The sequence below is a fragment of the Opisthocomus hoazin genome, chromosome 18 (assembly GCF_030867145.1).
Source record: "Opisthocomus hoazin isolate bOpiHoa1 chromosome 18, bOpiHoa1.hap1, whole genome shotgun sequence".
Classification (NCBI taxonomy): domain Eukaryota; kingdom Metazoa; phylum Chordata; class Aves; order Opisthocomiformes; family Opisthocomidae; genus Opisthocomus; species Opisthocomus hoazin.
The window spans coordinates 14,439,988-14,465,333 of record NC_134431.1 but is presented as its reverse complement, the minus strand read 5'-3'; the positions used below and the strand labels follow the sequence as shown (position 1 = coordinate 14,465,333).

General features: G+C 37.9%; 2 protein-coding genes across 6 annotated transcripts in view; one reads left to right on the top strand and one right to left on the bottom strand.

Moving 5' to 3' along the window:
• LOC142363521 (androgen-induced gene 1 protein-like) overlaps nt 1-25,346 on the top strand; it is a 56,075-nt gene that overhangs the window by 19,349 nt on the left and 11,380 nt on the right. The gene's annotated exons all lie outside the window — the stretch shown is intronic.
• Nucleotides 5,453-25,297, bottom strand: ZNF831 (zinc finger protein 831). Of its 5 annotated transcripts, none has more exons than XM_075438875.1 (8): nt 25,090-25,297; nt 23,861-23,950; nt 20,682-20,918; nt 12,107-16,376; nt 11,103-11,245; nt 9,296-9,465; nt 8,457-8,608; nt 5,453-7,199 (listed from the first exon to the last, which is right to left on the bottom strand). In XM_075438875.1, the coding sequence occupies exons 4-8, from the start codon at nt 16,370-16,372 to the stop codon at nt 6,345-6,347; spliced, it is 5,586 nt and encodes a 1,861-aa protein (XP_075294990.1). In that variant the 5' UTR covers nt 16,373-16,376; nt 20,682-20,918; nt 23,861-23,950; nt 25,090-25,297; the 3' UTR covers nt 5,453-6,344. The 5 variants fall into 5 exon arrangements, with proteins under 5 accessions (XP_075294990.1, XP_075294991.1, XP_075294993.1 ...); XM_075438876.1 differs by having other exon boundaries at nt 20,682-20,832; XM_075438878.1 differs by lacking the exon at nt 23,861-23,950 and having other exon boundaries at nt 20,682-20,832.

Below are 25,346 nucleotides of genomic sequence, written 5' to 3'. Positions count from 1 at the left end.
CAAATTTGGTTGTGTAGGTAAAACATAGGCAACATACAAAACCAGATATACATAGTGAGTAATGCAAAACAAATGTGGTTAGGTACCACTCTCTGTGTGTATCAGTAGTGCATATACAACCACATAAGTACTGAGTATTTTAGGTATTATGTTTTGGGGAAGCTATTGACAAACAAGAATTTATGAATATAAAATAGGGCTGGAAAGAAAGTCTGTTCCAGCCCTGAATAATATCATATCTATAATAAGAAATGCTTGCCTTGTTACTGAAGTTCCCAGGTGATGAAGAATCCTTAATGTCCCTGGCTTATTTGTTACATGCGTAGTTGTTCCTTAAATAGGAGGCTTTTCTTAATATCTAGTTTATATGCTGCAAATTAAGCCCATCATTTCATATCCTCCCAGAATGGATGGGGAAGACAGATGACTGTGATAGTCTTCCCACATTCTTCTACTGAATTTTTTTGTGCATATTCCCTTAATTTTCTCTTCTGATAACTGGCCAGCTCTTGTTATCTTTTCTCATAAATGATGTATTCACAGTACCTCTTTATATTTGTTGGTGATCTCTGGGCTTGCTCTGGTTGGTTCGCATCCCTCTCATCCACCCTTGTGTATGAGTTGGGGTTTGCCAGGCAGATCGAAGAAGTATTAATGATTAGTAAGATCTAATATAAAAGTTTGAAACAATAAGAAATAGTTTGTTCACATCTAAAGGGGGAAAATCTGAAACATCCACAGTCTATTTGAGTAGATATAGGTGTCAAATATAGATCTTTTCATTGATCAGCATTCCTTATTAATTTGCTTCCTTCGATAGAAGGAGGAAAAAGTTGATGAGATGCATTCACATGCAAAGGAATTTTGCTTAGAGCACAGCAGTGATACATCAGAACTGCTGCTGACTTTGAAGGATAAAGAAACACAGATTTTTCTCTGTGCCTGGTGCCCTCATGTGGCTTTGATGTTCAGTTTCTTGCGAATTAATTAAATACATCACTGCATGGCTGACACTTTTGCTGCATAAAAAGTAGAGAATAATTTGCCTATATAGCCTTGTATGTTCTTCTGTGAATACAGCATCTTCTGGAAAGCCAAAATATGCTGTTTGCCATATGGTCAGTTGGATTAGGATACGCACACTCCTTGAGTTCCCTAACTTAAACCATGAACATTTCTCACAGTCTTCACACATTGATGTATGTGATTCAGACCTTGCTCCTCCAAGGTTGTTGTGGCTAAAAAGATTTGTGCTCGAGTCACTACCTTCTTTAGTGACACTGTTAAAAATGCCGCCATAGATCTATTGGTGATTTTAAACAACTACGATTTTTTGGTTTTCAACTCTAATGTTAGGTCGAATTTTTATACGGTATAATGAGCTAAAATATCAAGGATTACTTCTGTCAGGAAATAGAGTTTAAAATGTTTTTTCTCAGCTAACTTAAAATTGTCCCATTTTTCTTCCAGCTACAGCTGCAGTATGACAAAGAAATGTCTAAATTTAATGCTGTAAAACATACACAGGATAAATGTTTCTTTGCACAGCACTTCTGAGTCTGTCATTAGAATACTTCTAAATCACTGATCTAGAAACTCCACTTTAAAGCTCATCATTTAGCCACAAACATCATGCAAAAAATTTTATATAGCATATTCATTGCTTGTCCATAAATTATAGTAATAAAACTCTTGCACAAGCAAGAGGTGAGTATAGTTGCTGTGGAGGCTGCTGGTGTGGTTTGGTGCAATGGCTTTCTTGTACTGTGCTTTCTAAAGGTGCTTGTCAAAGCTTTTCTTTACAGCTGGATCAGAAAGATTTAATAGGTATGGAAATTTTCCATTAGCTCTATAAGACTATACATTTTTAAGAGACTTTGCAGAAATTTGAAGCTTTTGAAATTTTACTTTGTCAAATTTTTGGATGGACTGGCACAGAACTGAAAATTCTGATTAAAAAGTGAAAAAAATATTTTCATGTCATCCATACTACTATTAAGATATATAGGGGGGTTGAAAATGAAGATGGAAAGAGATCTGAAGCTAAAGCAGCTGAAAGCAGGAATATGCTTTTTTGTCCGTAAGATTATCTAGTGAAGACATTCCTGCAAGTGCCTGTGGGACAGCAGACGCAGAGCCTTTAATAAAGTGTGCCCGGCAGTATTGCTGGGAGCACGATGACCTGTGTATCTCTGGAAGCTTTGCGTTTCTTTTGCTCCTGCTTTTTCTACAGATTCAGAGCCCAGCTGTAACTGTGAGTAATTCCATCAGAAAAAAGTTCCAAAACGTTGACTAGTTCAATATTGTGGCAATATTCTTTGTCACTTTTCTCTTTAGGCAAAGAAAGCTGTTCAAAAAACATGTAGATGTGGCACTTCGGGATATGGTTTAGCCGGCATGGTGGTGCTGGGTTGATGGTTGGACTTGATGATCTTAGAGGTCTTTTCCAACCTAATATTCTATGATTCTATGATAAGAAAGCTTGTCACCCAGCCAGGGCCAGAGCATGTGACTCATTTCAGGCAGTAGTTTAAATCGCGCTGAAGGATGTAGTGGCTGACTGCGGGATTTCAAAGATTTGCTGATGCTTTTCTGAAATGGGACCCTCTACACTAAGAACGTTTAGGCCTTTATTTTGAGGTGAAGGGAATGATATTAAATACGCTTACAACTGTAAGCATAGACATCTATGTATATTATGCTATATAGTTAGATATGTGTGTATAATTTTATATATACATATAATTGTAATGTAAGTTGATCTAGAAATATACCAGAGGGTGCTGTAGCTATTGTTTTCTTTTCATTAATTTCAGAGCGTCAAATCGTTCTTTCTGTTACCACCTGTTAGCTCAGCTGGCTACAAGGCAGTTACAGCATGGACTGGAAAAGACTGTCATTCCTCTATCTTATTAATATCTCTTAATTTAGTGATTTTTCGTCTCTTGGTATATCCCATTGCTCTTTAGCCAGTTCTTTTTATGCAAAGCATCTGCTGGCCGTTGGTTTCTTTGAAGCAGACATCCACATCGCCAGCTTCATACATATTCATATCAGACTACTGCTTGTTCTAGGTAAGAGGTGCAATATGCAAGTGGTCTTCAGCTTTCTTCACCACAATACAATAATAGCAAAAATCTGGTTGGGAACTTGTTTGGAGGATTGTTTTCTCTGCCAGGACATGCTGCTTTGATGCTGTGCCTTTACCTGGAACAGCACTACAAGGAATCTCTTTTCTTGAGTTAATCTCTTTATATATTTACATCACTCTGACTCCTCCACATTGAAATTGATTCCTTACTAAGAATACTTAACATTTTTGAGCAGAAAGTGATTGTAAATATGCTGGTTTCTTCATAAAAAACAGAGCATCTTCCTTTGCTCTTTAGTTTGAGTTAGAACAGAAAAGTTAGCTGAGCTGAATCTCAGGTATGGATTGCAACTTGTCAATCATGTACTGAATCTGTTTTTATTTTAGCCTAACAGAAATGTTATTTATGAGATGTTTAAATAATGGGAGCCTGTTAGTACGGTGCAGTTTTCCAGCCTAGAAATTGAAAGCAACTGAATTTATTCCATCTGAACAAGAGTTTTTGTATTGTCAAAGTTTAAGGATAGTATGCTTACCATTCCTGTCTTTTTGGCTGGTGAACATATGTTTTTGCCTGTTTATACGCACTAGTGTTATCTGAAGCTTTTTGGATTATTTCAAGAACCTTTCACTCAGTAAAATAAAAAAAGACAGGTATCACACCCAGAATTTATTATTCATATTCTAATTTACAGACAACAACCCTTGGTTTTCTGAAGTTATTCAAAGAGATTGGGTTTTTTCCTTCTAAATCACATGTGTATTTCTTGGTATTTAGCAAGGTAGTTCCATGATTTTGTCTATTCTGAGGTTTTCTGCAGTCTTTGGGATGGGATCTCCTCCCCTTCCCTCTTCTCTTTTGTGTTCCTCTTTTCTCCCAAATTGGAGTTATATTAGTGTACTTCTTGGACTCACACTATTTAATTTCCTTGCACCTGGGATTCACCCAAATGACTCTCCAGTTTATCTTGGAGCACAAATACTGAACAGAGCAAGAAAGATTTCAAGGCAGTCTTTTCTTTGATCTTTCTTGTCCTTGTAATACCAAAGCTAGTGAAACTTGTCATATTAGTGATGGTATCAACATTTTTCTTGCTAATAATCTCACTCAGAAGTTTCCTGAGTAACATTTTAGTTCTTCTGAGAAGGTTTGAAGCAGATTAAGAAATTTAGCATAATTACTACTAAAAATCATTACATATTAATATGCCTGAACTATAACACTAGTGCACGTACTAAGATCTTCATGTTTCATTTTTATTAAGATAAAATATTAACAGTATAAAATCTAATATAAAACCAATCTACACCTATATCATTCTTTTCAGCTGTATCACTCTAAACAAAGTGGTATTTTTTGTGCTGTATCTCAGTCAACAAAATATGCAATCTGCAGTGCCTTGTGATCCACCACTGTTGATGCCATTCACTCTTCCAACTCTTTAAGTCCATGCTTGCTGAGCTCTAAATACCAAGCTTCCCAAGCTGAGGAGGCTGTTGCTTCACCTCGTCCTCTCATTGTGTGCTATGTGGAGATAAAACGGAGCTTTACAGAAGTCTACTGCGAAGTGTAACAGAAGAGCAGACTGGTTCACTCTATGTCTCAGCTGCAAATTAGGATCACAACCCAACAGTTTAGTAGTAGTACTATTGTTATAAAGTCCCAGCACTTGGTAAATGAGAAGTAGGAGAATAAAAATGCATACTTTCTTAAACTAATATTCCTAGATTTTATTCTTCAAGTTTTGACACCAATTATTGGTGTAGTTGGTGTAATATTGTAACATTTTTAGAAAGGGAAAAATACCTTTCATGGTTTATCCTCTATTCTGAAAGACTGTTTTTCCCCCCGAGTTGTTTTTTTTTACACGTTAGAATTAGGAATTGGGTAATATTTTTATCATTATTTTTGTTTTCTGTACCAATAATAAATTTATAAACACAATTTGAAGCTAAAGGTAAAGCTCTGTATGGATGACCTCAAGTCTTGTTATGTTTGTAAGACATCGGAAAACACTGGAATCGCATGGGACTTGGCACTTGTTTTATCTCTGGTAGCTGTTTTGGCATCTTTTTGCACATATACATTTATTTTTCTTATGTAGTATACTAGATTTCTTTGTGAGTATGATTTATATAAGCTTACCTGTGCATGATTAAAGCACAAGCAACTCCAAATGTCCCATGGAAGTTAATCCTATGTATGATTTGCAATATAAGAACGGTAGAAGTTTAAGTATAGATTTTGACTATAATGTAGAAGTGGAATGTTCTTAATGTTTATCAGTTTAATCAAGCAAGTGAGCACGCTTGGTCAAATTAAAATATCTGATAATTTATTCACATAGAAACCAGTAACTTTTAGTATTCGTAGCACAAAACTTTTTGTTAAAAAAGGAAAACAAGCTATGCCGTATAGCTTCTTTACTCTCAATAAAATAGCATAATTGCAGTTCAACTGAAGATTACAATAAAAATGAAACATTCCAGATTATATTGGTTGGAGCACAATGTGATGAATAAAATGAGAAAATCCTTGTCAGAAATTTTACCACAAGGAAATATCAATAGCTAACACCCATATTCTCCAACTAGAAATCAAGAATATTTGAGAAGGTCTTAGCAGAAAAGGCACAAAACACAAAGCAAAGCACGCTTGTGTCATTTGTCACAAAGAAGCATTGACATTTGTGCAGCATGGAAAAAGATCAGCATTTTTCCAGACTCTTCCAATATCACGTATACTCTGGGAACAGATCTTCCCCTTAATGCCAGTGTGTCACTCCCAGTACAGATGGAAGTGACTACAAGAAAAGAGCAGTATATAGAAGTGAATACATCCATACCCTTCCAAGAAATCTTAGCTCATATATTGAGGAAGCTGCTGCTATAGTACTGTTAGTAGTAAATAAATACACTGCAGCCTTTTAATAATACAACTGCTGGCAGCTAGCACTTGTGGGAATTACGTAAGACTGGTAAGAATGTTAACAATGCTGGAAACCCCTCATAAACACAGGTTTGCCACTTGCATTTAAATGTGTGATGCCAGCTCCTGCTTTGCTTCAAATAAGCTTTTTTAAAAAAGTTTGAGTCCTTGAAATAAAGGACTATCTTCAGAAAACAATGCTGCCTATTGCACAGAGGAATGGCTTTTCTGATTTTAAGGTGCTTCAGAAATACAGATCAAACAGCCGTCGTATTTCCTTCCGTAACAGGCCATCATACAATCATCTTGTTAGCAGCCTATTTCCTATATTTCTATAACAAGCCTATCTTCATCATCACTGCTAGTGTCGTCATACTCAACTCTGGTTTGCTTCCTCATCATCTCTAAACCTCTCTTTTTGTACGTCTTGCAAGGTGTTGCAGAGTATGTGTTGAACTCGGGGGACCTGGGAGTGTCTGGGGGCTTTTTAATGGTAGTAGCAGCTGTTTCGCGTCGCCTTCCATAGCTACTTGACTGCAGGTGGGTTCCATTCCTGTCTGCGCTTCCATGATGGTCAAGGATTTTTTGAGAAAAGTTTGCCTGCTCTGTGGATTCTCTGCTGGGTACCTTAGCCCTTGTGGCTGGCTCAGGAAGAGACTCTGCTTTTGATCCGAATAAACGTGAACATTCAGGCTGGGAACTGGGAGCTGAGTTTTCTGTTGGAGATGGATATGTGTTTTCTTCAACTGGAGGTTTCTCTCTTCCTGAGGCCTGGGTCACTGGGTCTAACATACCAAATCTTTGACTCGCTGACTCTGCATTTAGTATGTTTTCCTGGCTTGCTTCTAGATGTACAGAAAGAGGATCAGTAGTCTCTGAGTTTGTGCTGTCAAGTTGGTCACCCGTGCCTGTATTTGTAAAATCAAAAGGGCAAGACCAACAAGAAGATGCCGTTGAGTCACTCTGAATGTTTGGCTGTGACTCCCCTGGCACCGATGGCTGAAGCATCAGGGGTTGTGTCACTAAACAGCAGATTTCCACATCGCTGCTGACTTGCTGCATGGCTGTATTAACTGTGGATGAAAAGGAATGAGCTGTCATAGATATTTCCAGAGGGGCTGTAATGTTCTGAAACGAGAAGTTTGTTCCTGTGTGTTCCCTGATTTGACCAGAAATGTCCTGTAGAAATTCAGAGGAAAAAAGAAATTTACATTTAAAATTTTCAATCCAGAGCAATTCCACCCTTTATAAAAGTAGTGATAACTAAGTTGGCTATATCAGTAGAAAACATTTACCTCTGCTATAACTCATATCAACTGAGTAATTAAGCATCATGTCAACCTTTATTTATGTATTTATACCACTGTGATATTTTTTCATTACTACAGACCAAGCTACTCATCCCTCTTTTGATGAGAATTTTTTTTTTCTCCCAGTGTGTGTAGGTTGTGTAGCAAAGGCTTCATTTTTTCCTCAGGTTTGTTTTTTTTCTTCCTTCAGTAGGTGACAGATCATGCTAATAATTTATGGATGATAGGGGTTAGGGGTTTCAAGCTACATCCTCACATACTGTCTAGGATGATTTTGTTTTCATTAAGAGATTTTAATATACATACTGCAAGGATGTTTGTGCCATGTAGGGGGAAAAGTTTGCAATGAGTCTGTAAGAAATATTACAATGTCCAGGGCAGGAAGATATATGTAGGAAATAAAATTACTTAGTAAAAAAAACATTTTAAGGGGTAGGTTCCTAAATATGATACTGCTTATGCTATGTGAAGAACCAGTGCTTATGCCACACAACATCAGTCTGGCTCAGTAGCTTTTGTCTTTAAGTGTGGCCAGCAGAAGTCTAGGGAAAAGTGCAAGAATTGGGATAAGCACAGAACGCTCCCAGCAGCAGTGCTGACACTGCACGCAACGGCCTTTGCAGCACGTGCAGGTGCATCCAAGGCCCCTCCTAGCTAATGCAGCTATTGGTGGCATTGAAACCACAGCAGCACTGGCTTCCACAAAGGGCTAAAGAAATTCAGCTGTGCCACTGCGTACACGTTCTTCCCACCGCTCCGTGGCCATTACTACCCTCGCCACTTTTCTAGTTTCAAGCTTGCTGTCTCTGTCTCAGGAGACACTCTGCTACATCTGCTGGCACCTCCGACATCGGTGCTAACGGATCCTCTGACAGCAAGCACGAGAAATACCCTTTTCAAATGATGCAAGTTTAATTGTTCTTTTTAAAAAGCTAATTCTAACATTAGTAAGTTCTCATTATATTTTAACCCCAAAAATGCTTTTAACACATTTTTAAACAAAATCTGTGATACAAAATACTCTCAACTTGAACTTAAGATGGCTGAATATAATTCAAGCTTTGATTACCAATATCTTTTTGTCTTTTAATAAACAGTCATATATGAACTAAGGTACAATACCTACTTTTTTATCCATTGTGTCTTTTTGTTTAACATGGTTTAGATTTTCAGTATGGGAAAATATTCCTGAGTTATTCTTTCCTTCTTTTTTCCTTCTGCGAAGTGGCTTGTCTGAGGTGGAACACAATGTATCTTTTTGCGGGTGTAGGTAATTTTCTATAGAAAAGAGGTTGAAGAAATTTTTACTCTGATTTTTATTCCCCCACATGCTAGAACTTACTAAATTTTTCATCATATCACAATAGTAAAAACTTCTGTGTTTTTACTGTTTTCTGTAAATTTTTATTTTAAGCTTGATACATTTTTTCATTTACTGTATATGTGTTTGGGTTTTTATTGGCCATTACTGTCCTGCAAAATAGCAGCTATTCATATCTGCTATGAACAAAGACTAGGTATTGTCCCTGCTTCCAAGATGGTTGTGGCATAAACATCATTTGCATTAATACCACTAATTAAATGGGGGCGTGGTCACTGAAACATAGAAAGCAAGTCAACACACCAAACATATTTCACACTGCAAACACACAATCTTGTTTCAGAAACTGTTAAAGCTCCATCTTAAAACTGTTTAGGCTTCTAGTGGAAGGTTATTTTGAGTTATTTCTTTTTAAAATGCCCTCCTAATTCTCAGGTTCACATATGTAAATATGTGTATGAAAATCATTGTGTGTTCAGTTCTGAAAATGTGTGAACTGTTTGTATTTTTGCTCACAGAACAGACTGAAGGATGAAAGTGTTTTTGCAGTTCCGTGTGGAACAGCTGCATATCAGATATACTGCTAAGGTTCATTCTCTTAAAAAATAAAATTCAGTACATTAAAAAACATTCAAAATACTTACCTTGTACCTTTGATTGAGGAGAATGGCACTTCTTATACTTATTAAATTTACAGGGTTGTGATGAATAGCCCTTTTTCAAAGCATCCGGTGTTCTATTTGGAAAATAGTGTCGCTTGCTTAGTCGGTTAATTTTCACCTGAGCATATCCATGTATGGGCCTCCCTCTGTACCTGCATCACCAACGGCGTTGAAACGGTAAACAAATACATGTGAGTTAAAGCAGCCAGAGCAGAATACCACATCATCAGGTAAATTTAAGTCTAACAGCAATTTACTACTGTAAAGGAGATGTTCATTTATGTTGACTCAATAACGATTTTAGGCAACAGACCCACAACTATTTTATTAAACTTTTCCTCAGTTGGCTTCAGTAAATCCTTGGTTTTCTAAGAGAAAAGGATTCAGGAATAACAGATCCTTTTTCCTGTATCTGAAGTTTTAAAGTAACATGCTTCATAAGGACTGGTATTGCACAGGAATCGCCTGAGACTGCATACTTGTTGGCTTTTTCACTTTTCATTTCACTTCTTATGTGCTACCTATTTATCATCACTAATGAACAACATAAGTATTTCAGTTATTTAGAAAACTCATGCTGAATAATCTTACTCTGCTTGGTTTTCTAGTCTAGCTGGATCTTTCAGTAACTCTTAACAATTGAGACTAAAGAACATTGGAAGGTCGCATTCCTGTATCAATAGAATCAGTCACTATACACAGAGTAATAAGTAAATCTAAAAGAATATACTTCTTCAGGTGTTCAGTGTATTAGAAAAATATTTTACATGTCATGATTAACAGTTTGGGCAGTTAGCTAATAATGTGTATGACCTGAGCTTTCAGGACCCTGTACTTAATTGAGTCCCTGTACTTATTTGGTATAGGCAAATAAATAAATTCAGTGACCAGCATGAGGGGAAAAAAAAAATAGTCCTAGAAGAATGTCACTAGACTGGATAACATAGACCTGTGTCTTCTATTTTTGTTCTTATGATCCTTCAAAATTGCAGGGCTATTCGCCAAACTAGACACGGTGATTAAGTTACTGACGCTGATTTCTCCACAAGGGAGTCGCTCGGTCTGATTCTGGACATGAAATAAAATAAGAGGGATGTATGCAGACAATATGTGTCTCTTATTGAAGCAATTCATCAGACGTTTTGCTACCCCACACTCTTGAAAGATTAGAGGCTAAATCTTCCGCTGATACAGGCTCCCATTAAATACAGCAAAACGGTGCTGATTGATACAATGTGCCTTTGACACTTTTATACTCAAATTCATCCTGCTTTTTATTTAAACCAAATGATCCTTTAAACTTCAGATGGTTTTGTTAGTTTGTGTTAGAACTTGATATTTTTCTTCTGCATTCTCCTGTGAATACAAGCTCAGGATATGGATCTTCTGAGGACAAAAGAGTCTCCCACACTGCTTTTAGCTGTAACAGGATTAAAAACTGAAGTATTTTGATTCCCTTCAAACAAAAGTAAATGCTGGCAATTTTAACGGATAAGAATCATTTCTAAAGCATAGTGAGAGTAAACTGACCAGTCATCATTTTTCTTTGGCATATTTCTGGTTTGCTTAGACAGTCTGTTCCTGGTAGCACCCAACACACTGATATTTTTTATGGATTATTTTTGCAGAACTGCTGAAAGGTGGGAATAGCTCTTTCCCAGAGATTTGTTTTCCCCAGTTTTGACAAGGTTGAATTTGGGGGATCACTTTTTATTTCCTGCGGACTTTTTAGACTCATTTTAGCAAAATTATGTCTATATCTAGGGAAGCTGAAAACCATATGCCTTACCATTTTGGGGTGACTTTAATCTTTTTCTGTTTGTGATTCCTCTGGAGTTTATTTGTTGAGAGTTTTTCCTTTTTGCAAACTACTGTCTTCTTCTTTTGCTCTGAAATATTTTTGAAAGCACCACCAGGAGCTGCTGAGCTTAACTGTTGGGAGTATTGGAAAAAAACGAAGTACATAAAAATTGTTAATTATATTAACTTAGAGATTGGAAATCTATGCTCTTTTTAATTAGCACTGAATAGCATAGTAGTTAAATAGCACAACTCTGAATTTTTTCTAGAATTTGTGTGTTAGTTTTTGCTAATCACTTTGTCCATCTACTTTTATAAAATACAATTAAAACAACTCACTGCTTTTGTGCATCTACATAGAATTAGTGTATGTTCTTTCATATTCTTCTTCCTGTATAAAAACAAGCTTAGTCTTACAGAGCTGTGCTAGGATCTCTGTGGATAGACTAGTTATCTTCACTTACCTAAAAAAGAAAAGCTCTCAAGCCTTAAACACTTTACAGGGTAGAAATGCAGTTTGGTTTTGTTGACATTTCAGTGTATCTGAATGATGAGAGATCTAGTACATAGTCTCTTTGACTCCAAGTATCTCCAAGTGTAATAATATCTTCACATTAAGGGTCTACTTAAATCATACTCTAATTCAAATATGCATTTAAAATGAAAACAGTGAAATACATATGCTGTTACAGAAGAACATAAAATATACTCATAAGGTGAAAAATCAAGAAATAGAAATACACTCTTCTCACTAGACAGCACTCCTACTGAAATTCCCAAGTGAAAGAAAATATTCACACAAAAGTATGTGTTTTTAATGCATCAAATGAATATGTAACTTATAAAAATATAAATTGTAAATTCTGTATTGGCAAGTGCCTGTAAATGTACATAAATATACTTTTGATAATTCTTTTATTTTTCTAGTAAGAATGGAGGGGGTGTCAGCCAATTACACCCTCTTGAGAAAGGAAATAGGATTGTTAATATTACCTCCTGCATCTGTTGTCCTTTAGAAAAGGATGAAACCAATGTTTTTAAACTCCTGTTTGTTAAGCCATATGCCACAGTCCTGCTAATATTTTTCATTTTGAAAATAGAAATATCGTATTTTGACAGTGTGCATTCATTGCTAGATTCCTTGTCGCAGGTGTGCATGGAGGAATAAGCAGAGTCTGCATTCCCCTTCTGCTCAGCAGGGAGAGGAAGGCTTCTTGTTAAACAACACCAGGTCAATCGAGGTTCAGCATTTAGTGATGGGAAGGTGCTCTTCGTGCTTGACACTGTTAAACTTCCAGAGCAGCAAGTCAGATTATTGTGGGGTAGCACTGGAAATTCTTTGCAGTTGGTGGTGAGAGCGTGGCAATAAAAAGTGCCCAAAGAATGGCAAAAGTAACTGGGGTTTTCTGTTGAGCTCTGAGCATGCTGCATATCCTGCAGTGTTGGTGAAGTGTCTTTAAGAACGCATGGACTTCCACCTCTGTCCCATCCCATGACCACTGGCTCTGCAGCCTTGCTGGAAGCTGACGTGGTTATCAAAGAGTCACTTCCTGAGCAAAGATGATGTAAAACTTTCCTCTCTTCTTTGATGTCAGCTGATATGAAAAAACCACTTGCATACATAGAAGTAAAGCATATTTTCTTCTTTGGGGTCTGAGTAGAGGAAGTTGTTATGCTCATCCACTTCTCTTCTGTTTGCCTTTGATAATTTAATTTATTTTTGTTCTGTTTGTTTTTCCAAGCATCTCTTACACTATCCTGCTGCCTGATGTTTTGGTTATAAAAAGTGCTATCTGCTATGGTTAAGATATTTGTTGTTTCTGAATTGACTGGTGAACAAAATACTGGAGTTTTCCAGTTTGCATGTACGTTCCATCGTAGCTCTCCTTTGCTGGCCTTCTGTCTCACTTCAAGTTTTAAAGGAGACCAGCACAGATCATTAGAATGAGAGCTGAGTGACCCGCAGTGGGAAGAGCAGGGAGGGCTGGGTAAGGTGTCTGTCACAGATGTGCAAGGTGTGATCTTCTCTTCTGATCTAAGCAAAAGTGACAAATCTGAGGCTCTCTTGTCTTGCGGCAATTTAAGGATATATTTTGGAGAAAAGGCATTTTGTTGTGGGACCGGAGTTAAACAACCAGATTGCAGATGATGAATTTTAGAAGACACATCAACAGCATTGTCAGTGAAAAGTGGTACTTTTGCTCCTGTTTTCACAGGATGTGTTTTGACATCTTTATCTGTTGCACTGTGCAAGGCAAAAGAATTGCAATCACTTCCCCTTAATTCAGGCCCTAAAAATCCCACAAATGAAGCTTTTGAGATACCTGCTGAATGTGAAGGAAGGTTAACATCACTATAATTAAGAGCTTTTGTGGGGAATTTGATTGTTTTCATATACTCCACGTTCTCAGTACCTCCAATGGATTCATTAATTCCTGTGCTTGATTTTTGCTCCTCTGTTTTACTGGAAAATTTCACTGGTGCTGCGGAGAGACACTGAGTGCTAGTGCAACAGACACTCTCTGCTTCGTTTACTGCATTGTTGTCACTACTGGGACTAGGGCAGGGCTTTGGGATAATGTTTTGTGTCTTCTCCACTTCGAATTTCAGCTTTTTTCTTTCTGATGGCAAATTCTGGGATTTCCCTGCGGCTTCTCTGTTGCTGTTGCAATGGACCCCTGGGGGCGTCAGGACATGCTGGACAGTTTCCTTATTCCTGCTGTGGTTTCCATAATTGTCTGGAGTGCTTTTACAAGCTGATTCAAATGTACTGGATTCTTTCCCAAGGCTTGGTTTTTCCCGTTTGCTACTCTGTACTGGCAAGCACTCATCATTCCTTCTGTCAGCGTTCAGCTGACACGGAGTATTTTGAAGCCTGAGCTCACAAGCGCTTGGCACTGATAATGTGCTGTTGCCATCTGTGTATTTATCTGTGTCACTGCCACTGAGGTCTTGGGAAGTTTTGCTCGTTACGGTGTGTGCACTAGCATTTACTGAATGTGATGTCTCCATTACGTAGGTCGCACTGCCTGCAGTTTCCTCAGAGGACACGTTCTGTAGAATATGATTACTGTTAGTACAGGTTTCTGATTTACCAGTGTTTAAACCTGTTGTCACAAGGGAGGAAAGACTGTCACTTACAGAGCTCCTGCCATCTCTTTCCTCAGTAATTTCAGTACTGCTGACTGATTCCTTTGAATCGGGAGTGAAGCTTGTTATACCCGTTATCTTATTCCCTCTTTGTTTAATTTTCTTGGCATTTTGAGTGTTTTTCATTTTTTGGTAGATTTTCTTAAACGTTTCGTCTCCATACATTTGCCATTTTTCTTGAGAGAACATCTTTAACTTCTTTTGATTGTGTTTCTTATTTTTAGCACTGATTACTTCTCCAGCCCCAAGCTTTTTACTTCCTTGCAGCTCCTCGGGCGGGGGAGGGTGATCAACCACGTTACTTAGTGGCAAATCATCCACTGCCGTTTGTCTGACTAAAGCTCGGGGATGGCTGTTGGGAAAATCCAATGAATTTGCAGCAAGATTGTTGCTAGGCAGCAAACTAACAGTGCCTGTATTTACAGACTGCTTAGTAAGAGAAAGTGGTTTTGAGCAACCTGCTTTGTCATGGACCATTCTTGTGCCCTCCACAAACGGCAAAGAGTTGCTTCGTGTAACAGGCACGGTATCTATCGTTGTGGAGAACTGGGTGGGGACTGAATGAAAAAACATTGGCTTGCATTTTTCTAGGGGTGCGAAGGTAGATTTTGCTGAGCAAAGGGAAATATTCTTTTTCCTATTTACATCACAAGTTCTGATGTCAAAATGGAAAGAGTCCTTGTACGTGTAAGGCATTGGCAGATCAATGCTTCCCTGTTTAGAAAGGACAGTTTTTCTGGGCCTAACATTGTCTAACTGGGTATCATCCACCACACTTTTGTTATGAGAAATTAGTTTTGAAATGTGTTCTTCCAGCCTTTTTTTCTCTAGCATCAAGGCTGTAGCTTTCTCAGCTGCATCTAGCTTTGCACTGCTTCCGGAGGTGCACCTGAAGCTGCTGAAGGCAGTTTCATTTTCCAGCTCGGTGCTGTGTTCACAGAGACTGTGCAGCGGGCTGGATGATGCCATCTGTTGTTCTGTGCTGTCGGAGCGTGACAGATACCCTGAGTCAGTGCTCTCACACTTCTTCAGCTTGCAGTCAAAGGGCTTGTAATCCCACTGTTTCTCCGAAGAGGTTGCTTGCTGCCTTTGCAACTGAATATGCTTATTGGCAGTTGGAGTTCTCTGCTCCTGTATCTTCTTCCTCTGGTACTGACCATTTGGCAAAGCTCCTGGAGATGATAAACTTTGAGGTTCTCTTTCAGGAGCCCCCTGATTAGCCTTTGAACTAAAGGACTGATTTGTTGTTTCTTGATTTTCTGAAACAAGTGATGAATTGCTTGTTGCTGGCAGTGAAAGGTCATTAAGAAGTTTCATAGCGTCTGTTCCAGCACTGGTCTCTGAACTCATTTCTTTCGTCTGTATCCCACTGCCTGCACAGGCGCTGCCTTGGGGTGAGGGGGTGCTCTCTGCTGATTTCTCATTCTGCTCCAATATGCCACTGCTGTCAGAGTCTGAGGGCAGTCTGGTGTTGTTGACATGTGTTTGAGTTCTTCTGTGTTTGTACAAATTGCTTTGAGTTTTAAATGCAATCCCACAAGTGGTGCATGGAAAGGGCCTCTCTCCTGTGTGAGAGCGGATATGTTTCTCAAGGACACTTGGCTTCAAGCAATCTCGTCCACAGTGTTTGCAGATGTATTTCCCAGCATTTTTTGATTTTCCTGGGCTTCCCATAGATGCATTTACACAAGAATTTGGTGATGATAAAATTGGTAAAGTGCTCACTATGTTCAATGTTAGAGTTTGCCCAAGTTGTTTCTGAAAAACTGACCGAGGCTGATCAGTGCCTTCTGAAGAAACAAGTGGGTTCAGGATCAGAGGTATGTTACTGCTGTCCAGATTTACACAGCTCCTGCCCGTCACCAGCTGACTGCTTGGCTGAAAGCATCCTGCCTGGACGGGCTGGTACAGAGGAATGGTCAGGGCTTTCAGATACACGGGCTGGGACAGTGCTTGCTCGTGCTGAGGAATCGCACTGCCTTGGCTGCCATCGGAAGAGCGCTGCGCAGGCTGGAGAGAAGAGGTTGGAACCCATCGATCTGCTAGTGCGGCTGTAAAACCAGGCTGCTTCTGTGCCTCCATTTCAAAGGTTATCTGCCATACGCTCATGTATCTGTAAGGGAGGGGAAACAAAACAGGTAGGAATCTTCAGATAGCAAAATAAAATAAACATTTTCAACTGCTGGACTGGGGAAGTCAGCAATTAATAATATCACAAATTTTATATACAGGCATTATTCAGACAATAATTACTTAATTTTCCAATTAAATTTATTCATCTTTCATTTCTTAGCTAGGAATGAAAGTTCAGTACGGTGTAGAGAACATTGAACATTGCACTTTAAACCTACAGTAAGTACCCAAAGTATTAGAAATTTATGTGACTATCAGATTCGCAAATGGAGGCTCTCAGCACCCCAGAATAATGTAATTTTAATTTTCTGGAACCATATTCCTATTACATATTTGTACCCTGTTTTTTAATTTAAGAATTTACATTAATAAATGTAACTATAGAAACACAGACCAATGAAGGTTAGAAGGGACTTCAGGAGGGCTCTAGTCCAAACACCTGCTCACAGCAGAGCTAGCACTGAGGTCAGATGAGGTTGCTCAGGGTGTTTTCCAGTCTGGTTTTGAAAACGTTTGAGGTGAAAACTGCACAGCTTCTTTGGGCAACTTGTTCCAAACAAAGGACGTGAAACACGGCTGCATATTCTATGTGTTTACCCAGTTTAAGGGAGCTGAGGCTAAACACATTGCAACAAGTGATGCAAAATGAAAATATGTGATCAAAATGAAACTGATGTCCTGTTTTACAAGTGAGATTTACATAAATATGTACGAAGTAGAAAAGAAGGTATCATAGGAAAATAGTGGGAAAAATTAAAGCTGTCTTTTGTGTAGCCCAACTTAATTTTGTCTACTTAAAGGCTACATTATGGTATACTGCTTATTTTTAGATGCTTTCAATGCCAGATGAAAACATTTTGTAGACACAGTTTTTTGGAAAAAGTGAACCTATTCTTATGAAATCTGTCCAAATGTATTCTGGGTTGGTGCTGGTCCAGACCACTTCTTATTTTAACAAAGAATTGTCTTGTCTTTTTTCTTTCTTAGAAACAAACTAGGAAACTATCAAAATAAGTTAGTTGAAAATTGTTTTTGGAAGAGCTGATAGAGATATCAGCATAACCTCTTGTAATTATAGTTTGGGTGAAAATTAGCAGGTAATCCGTGAATGTTTATTCAACTTCTCATTCAGCTATACTTGTAGCTCTGTATCCACTGGCTGTTATGAATAATAGGCTGTTCTTGTGCAAACAGTCATAAAATCCCCATTTGAAACAACATAATCAGTGGCTTAATGTGAAATCTGCAATTTGTTGCCTTATTGCATAATCTGTAGTGGTGTTTCTGTACCTTCCTTGGATCAGTTTAATAGGTAATCACTACTGGGAAACAGTAAAAAGAATTGCTCAAAAATGTTGTTTGAAATTTGGACTGGTTCCATATGACACACACACTATGTTACTGTTATTCAAAGTAAAATCTCTGTTGCATGTAGTTACTGACAATTTTGCAAATAATTCACATAAAGGAGAAATGGCAAGCTCAATGTAATTGGTTTTGAGTGTACCTTAATTACAGTTAGAACAGTTAATAAAGCTGCTAAATTGATATAAAGTTGGATGGAGATCCAAGAGTTCTGTTACTTCACAACTGGAAATGATAGTGTCTCACTAATGTCACATGAAAAAATGGCAAAATAACTTTCTGTTAATGATCAAATGGAACAGGTTATGGTCAATGAGTTATGTGCTCCGTAATAGATGTAATTAGCATCTTAATAAATAGACTAGGAATTCAGGTAGTTTTCATAGTAAATGTATGCACCATTGAAACTGAAAGATAAAGCAACCCTCTTGGTTATCAGTCTTCTGCAAAGGAAAAGGTTTTGCATGGTGGGATATTGCCTTTAATCCCAGTGATTATTTCAGCCCTATGTGTAGCTCACAATGCAACGGTAAATACTTGTCTCCTTGGAGCAGCAGAAAACAAATATACCAAGACCCAGTACCAGAGTAATCTCTGCGCTCCTCACTCTGCACCACTTCTGGAAGTTCTGCTGCTGCCTGGCAACTTTTGTTTCACAGCCAAGGCTTATTCCAGTTTCTTTCTGATCTGCTTCACTTTTTACAAGAATTGGGAAAGTGGAGGAAAAAACAGCACTGCAGTCCCTGGGATGTGTGCTCTGACTTTCCTTCTGGTCACCAGCAAGGCCATGAGCTTCTCTGGGTGCATTAAGTGTGTTACAAACCAGCTGAGGAGCCACCGAAGGAACTGGGAAGCTTGCTGCCAACTGCAGTGGGCTCAGGGTTAGACCCCTTATGGGGAAGGTATCAGTGACTGATGGGACTCTTTCTCTTCACCCAAAGATTTTAGTGCAATAAAAATCCCAGAACACAGCCTGCAAAATGAACTGATCTGCGCACAGAAATTTGTTAGATTTTGCCTTTTCTCCTTTCTCATGAATTATATAAATCAAACTCAGTTAGCAAGCATGGACTTTTCTTGTCCACTTTAGAGATTTCTACATGGAACAATCACTTAAGTGGCTTTGTAGTACAGGTATTGACTGTATTGATAGAAGAAAGTTAAAAGAATATGGCTTGTTAAAGGAATTAAGTTACCTATATTCTGCAGTGTGGTTAACACTACAGGATAAAAGTGAATTTCTCTAATTTGCAAAGTGAGGTTATGGACATTTCAAGTCCATTTAAGATGGTGTTAAGCTATACAGTCACCTTTATTATAAATAAATTGTAAACACTTTTTAAACACAGCATACGATAAAATCTCCTTCCCCTGGAGAGAAGTGTGGAAATGCAGAATTTACATTTCCACCCCGATAAGCCTGCTTCTGTGTCACAAACGATGTTCTGTCTCTGAATATCCTCACGCACATGCATAGCTGATGGGCCCTTCAAGGCCAGCCTATAACCTAGTAGGACTTGAGGTGGACCAGATGTTTTTAATATGAATCCTGTAGTTCCAAAGTACCAGACTCTCTGTGCAATTTTGCTTATTCTAAGTTTCTGGGGCCCAAAACACAGTCTAATTCTGAGCATCATTTCAGTGCCCGGTAATGTTCTACAAAGAAAATACTAAATTATTACAGAAAATTTAAAGGCAAGTTTTAACTAATACTAAACAATTAAACTAAATGGTGATACATAATCTCATTACTTTTCATAGCTTAGTAATACATTTCTACCAGCTGTGGTCGTTTGCTGCTTTTCACAGCAAACAAAAGATACTTTCTTCCTAAGTGAAACTTTTGTGGCTGGTGTTCTACTGTGGCAAACACAATCATACTTTTCACATCTGTCATTTATATACAAAAAAGCCACTGTATTTCCTTGTACATTGACAAAAATACCTTATCTCAAACTAATTCTACCCCAAGGCTAATTCTGGGTCATCCTTGCCTGAAGTAGAAAAACTTCCTTTGCTAGTTATCCACCACGCTCTGTTACTGAGCATCTACCTGATTTTCTGAGCCCAGCCTGTAACTTGTGTAACAACTTGATCCTAATTAGATAAGGAAAAATTTCCAATAAGCAAAACTAAAAGCAAGACTTGGCCTGTCCAAAATTTTCTAAATTAGTTTCTTAAACTATTGAAACTGGTCCGTAAAATTCCCTTTAAATACAGTTATTTGGTTCCTAGTTTGAAATATACCTCCAGGGACACACCACAGATAGGTCTGTGGGACACTGAAAATTCAACAAGTGGAGTAGTTTCAGACAACAAATCAGCATAGCAGAAACTGTTGTATTCTGTATATAAGAATAAAGTATTTTAATAAGGGATGGTGGTAGCATAAAAACTCCTTTTAAATCCAATGTGTTCCTATTTTCTATATAATTTTTTCCTTAATTCCAAATATATTTTATAAAATTTGCTTCATTTTATCAGCACTTCTATAATAATCTCGGATTATACTACCAAAATATTTTTGTCTTCTGCATGGCACACATAAATGCACTGTCAACTGCCCATCATTACTAATAAAACCATTAAATAAACAGGTAACTACTTGTTTCCTGCAAACAAGTATTCCTTACATATAATCTTTTGACATACCATTGAGAGGAGCATCATAGTCTTTAAGCAGATGCAGTGCTCAGTCCCCTGGCTTGGTCTACAGGTATAATCTGTAGACAGGATAGTTTATTTCTGTAAGCACACAGAAGCAGCTTTTCAACATCCTGAACACACACAATATACTACATTATACTAGAAGTCTGTGCTCTTTTTTAAAGCTTTTGGTGATCCCTACCTTAAATATAATACCAGAGAGCATATAGCAGTGGAATCCTCTTTAGTCTGTAAATAATTTTAGCTTACATACCTTTTATTGAGGCAGGCATTTCAGCAAAAGAAGTCTCATTTCTGTCAATACTTGATGCAAGCAGAGAGCAACAAGGACAAAGACTTGAAATGGATTAGAAGTAGGAAGTTGATTTTTTCTTTTTTTTTTACGTTGGTGTCACAGTAACAACCTTCAGCAAACAGGAAGAGATGAAACAGGAGAAAATGAAGTAGCATTTCAATCTCTTCGTATGCTTTGTATTATTCACATAGGAACCTATAAACAGAATCAGCTCGCTTAGAAATGTAGGCATTTTGTATGCTGCATTCAGTTGTATCATTCAGTGAAACACACTGGCACAATGGTAGAATTTTTTCTTTAGATCCCCAGAGGTAATTTGCTTATAACTTTACAGTAAAGATCTCTCTTAAAATGTGTGGGGAAAGACAAGAATATTGGAGAGCAGACACTTGCTCCATGTGAGATGCTGAACGCATCCAGCGTGGGCATTATCCACCAGCTGCTCCTAATGGTGCCCTGCGGCAGGGCAGACAGCGGTAACCAGGAGGGAAAAGACCTCAAGAATGTTAAAAGTGTTTAGGTCATGCTCAGCAAACCTCCCTAAAATTTGTGAATAGCTGCAGGGAAAACAGGATAGGGGACAGTCAAGAGAAGTGAAAAGATCACGTTAAGAGTTTAGATTTCGTTTGTGAGTCAACCTCATGATGAGCCCTGGGATAAAGCAGTCGGCAGAGCCAAGGGGTGCTGTCAGGCCACAGCTGTTCTCTGTGCAAACACCTCTTCAAAACAGGGATGGGGACGGCTGCTTCCTTCGCTGCTGGTAGACTCAGTAAATCCCAAAGTGGAATATGCGTTGCCTATAATGTTACAAAAGCAGCATATCTGGCCTGTAAAAATTCCTTAGGAACACTGTATTTTGGAAGATGTAGCTTTGAATCTGGTTGTGACTTACTGCGATGAGCATCTGCCCGATTCAGATAGCTGCGGCCTGCATCTTGTGAATCGGGTAGTGGAGAAACTGTAATAGTCCAATATCCACTTCGCTGGAAGCGCTTTCTGTTAGTAATCCTGATGATAGACTAATGGTGGAAGTGTCCATGGATTTTCACTCTACACAGCTTTACTGATCTTGGAGAGTTTTGCCTCCTGTTTGGATTGCTTTCAGTTTGTTTCTGGACTCTATTTTAGTGGGCTTCTAGTTTTGGAGGCAGAGAAATATTTCTGTCTTATTTTCCTATCTTTCTTGCCTGTCATTTAGTTATTCAGGGGGCAAAAAAGCTCTTAATGGGGCCTAGTATTGTTGCTTAAAATCCCTCTAGTTTCCATTATACCCTGAAATGCTCCCAGTAATTGGAAATGACACTGCACACGCTTAAAATAAGCGAATCCAGAAAACTACTTGACACTGTGAACTGCTTTACAATGACTCATGCTTCTGATCTACAGCCTCATTCTGTCCACGTGGATAAAACTACAGACAGCGACTAGTTTCAGCTCTGCTGGGAGACACTTTCCTAAAGGACTGGATTCTCACATAGAAGTGAGATCTTCTGGAGGATTATTGCATGCTGCAGTCAACAAACTAATGGAGAAAAAAAGATGCACATCTTATAATAGAATACTGGCATGAATCAAATCATACAAACAGATGATTATGGGCATTTTACATAACTGGACAAAATTAGTTTCTCTTCAGTTATCATATATCTGAAGTCCGTTATATTTTATTCCACTTTGAGACTGACTATTATTATTTTAAGTTAAGATTAACTTCCTTAAAAGGGACACCTAGTTTAAACAGTTCTAATTATTCCGGCAGTATGCTGGAACTAGTAACAACTCCAAAACATATATAAGCTTTTAAAATTCATTATTTAGAACACTCAGTAACATATCAAATTCTGAATGCTAAAAACTGCAAACTTCTTATCCTGAGAGGCTTCAAGAAGTAATAACTATATAAAGCAAGCTACAACTGCAACATGTGACTGCATGGATGTCTGCCACTATCACACAGGTTTCAGCGTTCAGCAGAATCTTGTGAAGCTTGATCTAAAATCTCTCAATCGTGAATTAGTGACTCTGGAATCAGACTGACTCCACAGTATCCTACGATTCTTCCCTTTTATAGGGATGAACATATTGCTATAACAGCTAGAAGTAATTTGAGCTGTACACTTAATACAGAGGACCAGTATTACACTGCACAAGTTCTATTTGAAATTAATTGAATTTTGTTTTCTCTTTTTACCCAATCTGTTTCTGGGTGTCACTTCTTAAGATGGAATCTCTATGCAAGATTACTTATATTCATTTGAGTTCAAAACATTAGCCTGCTCAGAGAAACCCAGTTAACTTCAGTTGGCTCAATATATAGCAAAACATCTATTTTTACTACGTATGAAGATAAGCCTACTGTCAGGTACTACACAGCAGGGAGTATGTGGTGCTATATTGCACTTCACCCTCAATTCATGTCTTAATCAGGATTTGAGGAGATAAACCCATATACCATTGGTTCTAGGTTCCAAGAATCTGTGGAAGGGGCTCCCTCCTGGTGTCTGAAACCCTGGATCCTTCTAAGATACCCGCAGGATTTTAGTCAAAGATGTGATCGAGTGAAAGTACCAATAAGCATGCTTCCTGTAATAAGAAACAGACTTCAAAGATTTTATCAACTACATGTTTTAAAGTACTTTACAAACCTAAATGAAAAGGAAGTTATCTTGTAGTATTGTTAATTATTAATGTTTCTTATGAAGACGATGATGCTGAGAACAGCACACAATATCTTATGGTCAGCAGAAGATACAGATACTGGAATTACCATTTCCAGTTGCTAATCTACCCCTGATGGCTAGCACAAGGTGCCGATGTTTATGAAGGACACCCTTGATTGGACAAAACTTCTACTTCAATATTAGCGCAAGAAAGTAATCGTGAGCCATAGGGCCTGAAATAAAATTTGTGCAGGTACTTTAAACACTACTTGTTTGATGGAAAAGTTTATGGGTGTACCCTAATTCTGGCACTTTCTAGACCTCAATTCAAACTAGCAAAATGGAACTGATACATTTCCTGCTTAGTCCAGAAATTACTGTTAAGCTTGTTTTACTTAAAAACTGTTTCTGCCTTTGCTCTTTTCTCAGTTTGACTTCATACCTAGAAACATCTCATAACAGAAGTACTGACTTCACCTTTTCACTTGTTCTTGAGGGATGTGTCTGATCTTATAGGACTGCAGGTTCCACCAGCATTCTGCATGCAAAGTTGAAAGCTTCAGTCCCCTGCAGAATAAGGATGAAAATGTGTAATTCCCTAATCTTCTGAAACCCTCGTAATCTTTCAGTGATAACATTTCTTGCGCAAATTCTGACTTTGGGAAATCTTGCTACTTGGTAAGGAGTCATTGCTCTTGAAGTTTTGCCCTGCTTCATATGTTATAAAAGTACAAAGCAACTAGAAAGCACACTGAACGAACTTTGAAATTCTTGTACCATGTCCTGAGGACAAATATTACTGACACTGTACTTCCATGATTGTGTGATATCAGTGAAATTGTTTTATTTTTTTATTTTTGTAAACACTGTACCAGAATACAGTATTAAAACCTTTTCAGAATAATGTGATCTGTAATACCTTTCCTTCATTCTAGAATAGCACCATCTTGATCATTGTTAAATATACAGCTTTCTATCTTTTTGATTCTCCTTTTCCTGAATATCCATAAATGAACACATTCAAAAGGCTTAAATCAATAAGAACACTGGTAGCTAAAATATATTTTAGTATGTAAGTAAACATTGTATTGGTCCTTTTGATCTCTTCATGCAATTTGTATCAGAGAATATTTCCTATTCTACTTCTTATGCTGCTACTTTTCTCAGCTCCAGTCATAAGAAATGCTTTGTAGTTTATCATTTTATTTTAAATTTACACCACTTCTTTCTGAAAAGAAACATATCTAACACATCTGTTGGTTTTGTAACACTATTGGTGGCTTCACAACACAAAAAAATAGGATTGTTAGTGCTTAAAAAAAATCTAAAAACCTCAAAGGATTTCCATTCTTTTGTCATTTCATCAAATTCGCCCCTGTGCATTTCCCTTGTTAGGAAAGAGTTAACAACCTCCAGCCAGCAGTCTGTGATCAACAGGTTGCCCTAATAGAAAAAATAATAACCCTAATCCATCTTTTGAAGTTTAGGAGATTGGACTAAATGGTGAAAAAAATACTGATTAAAGCCCTCTTAACAACAGAAGTGGGGCCAGTACTAAAATGCTTTGTGTTTTAGGAAAAAAATCTTTCTCATTGCTAAGTGAAAGAACCATCACATTAAAAAAATATGTTTAAAATTTCTGTCGTACCATCTAGAATTTAATTATATCTCTGTCTATATAAAATGATAACAAAACACTTGCTAACCTTTAGGTGGCCAATTCACAGGCAGGTGGAGAGGTTCAGGTCTCTCTGGAATAGCGTTGAAACAAAAGAAGCATCCTGTTTTCTTTTTTCAGTGTCTTTCTCTTCTCTTTTTTTTAAGCATTTGAAAATTGAAGGGTGGGTGGTGGGGTGTGTGCAAAGCGAGGAGGGGGTGAAGTCAGCCCACGCTTGGTGTAGGAAGAGTTTTAATGGCCGATGCTGGTAATATGGTTTGCCTGCTACAGTGTCTGCACTACTGC

Bases quoted from the DNA above. Each gene is read 5' to 3' on its own strand.
- ZNF831 (XM_075438875.1), bottom strand. From the start codon at position 16,372: ATGAGCGTATGGCAGATAACCTTTGAAATGGAGGCACAGAAGCAGCCT. The intron at 9,466-11,102 runs GTAAGGCATATG...TTGGTGATGCAG, and splicing joins ATTAAAGTCACCCCAAAATG to GTACAGAGGGAGGCCCATAC. The intron at 8,609-9,295 runs GTAAGTATTTTG...TCTTTTCTATAG, and splicing joins TCCTCAATCAAAGGTACAAG to AAAATTACCTACACCCGCAA.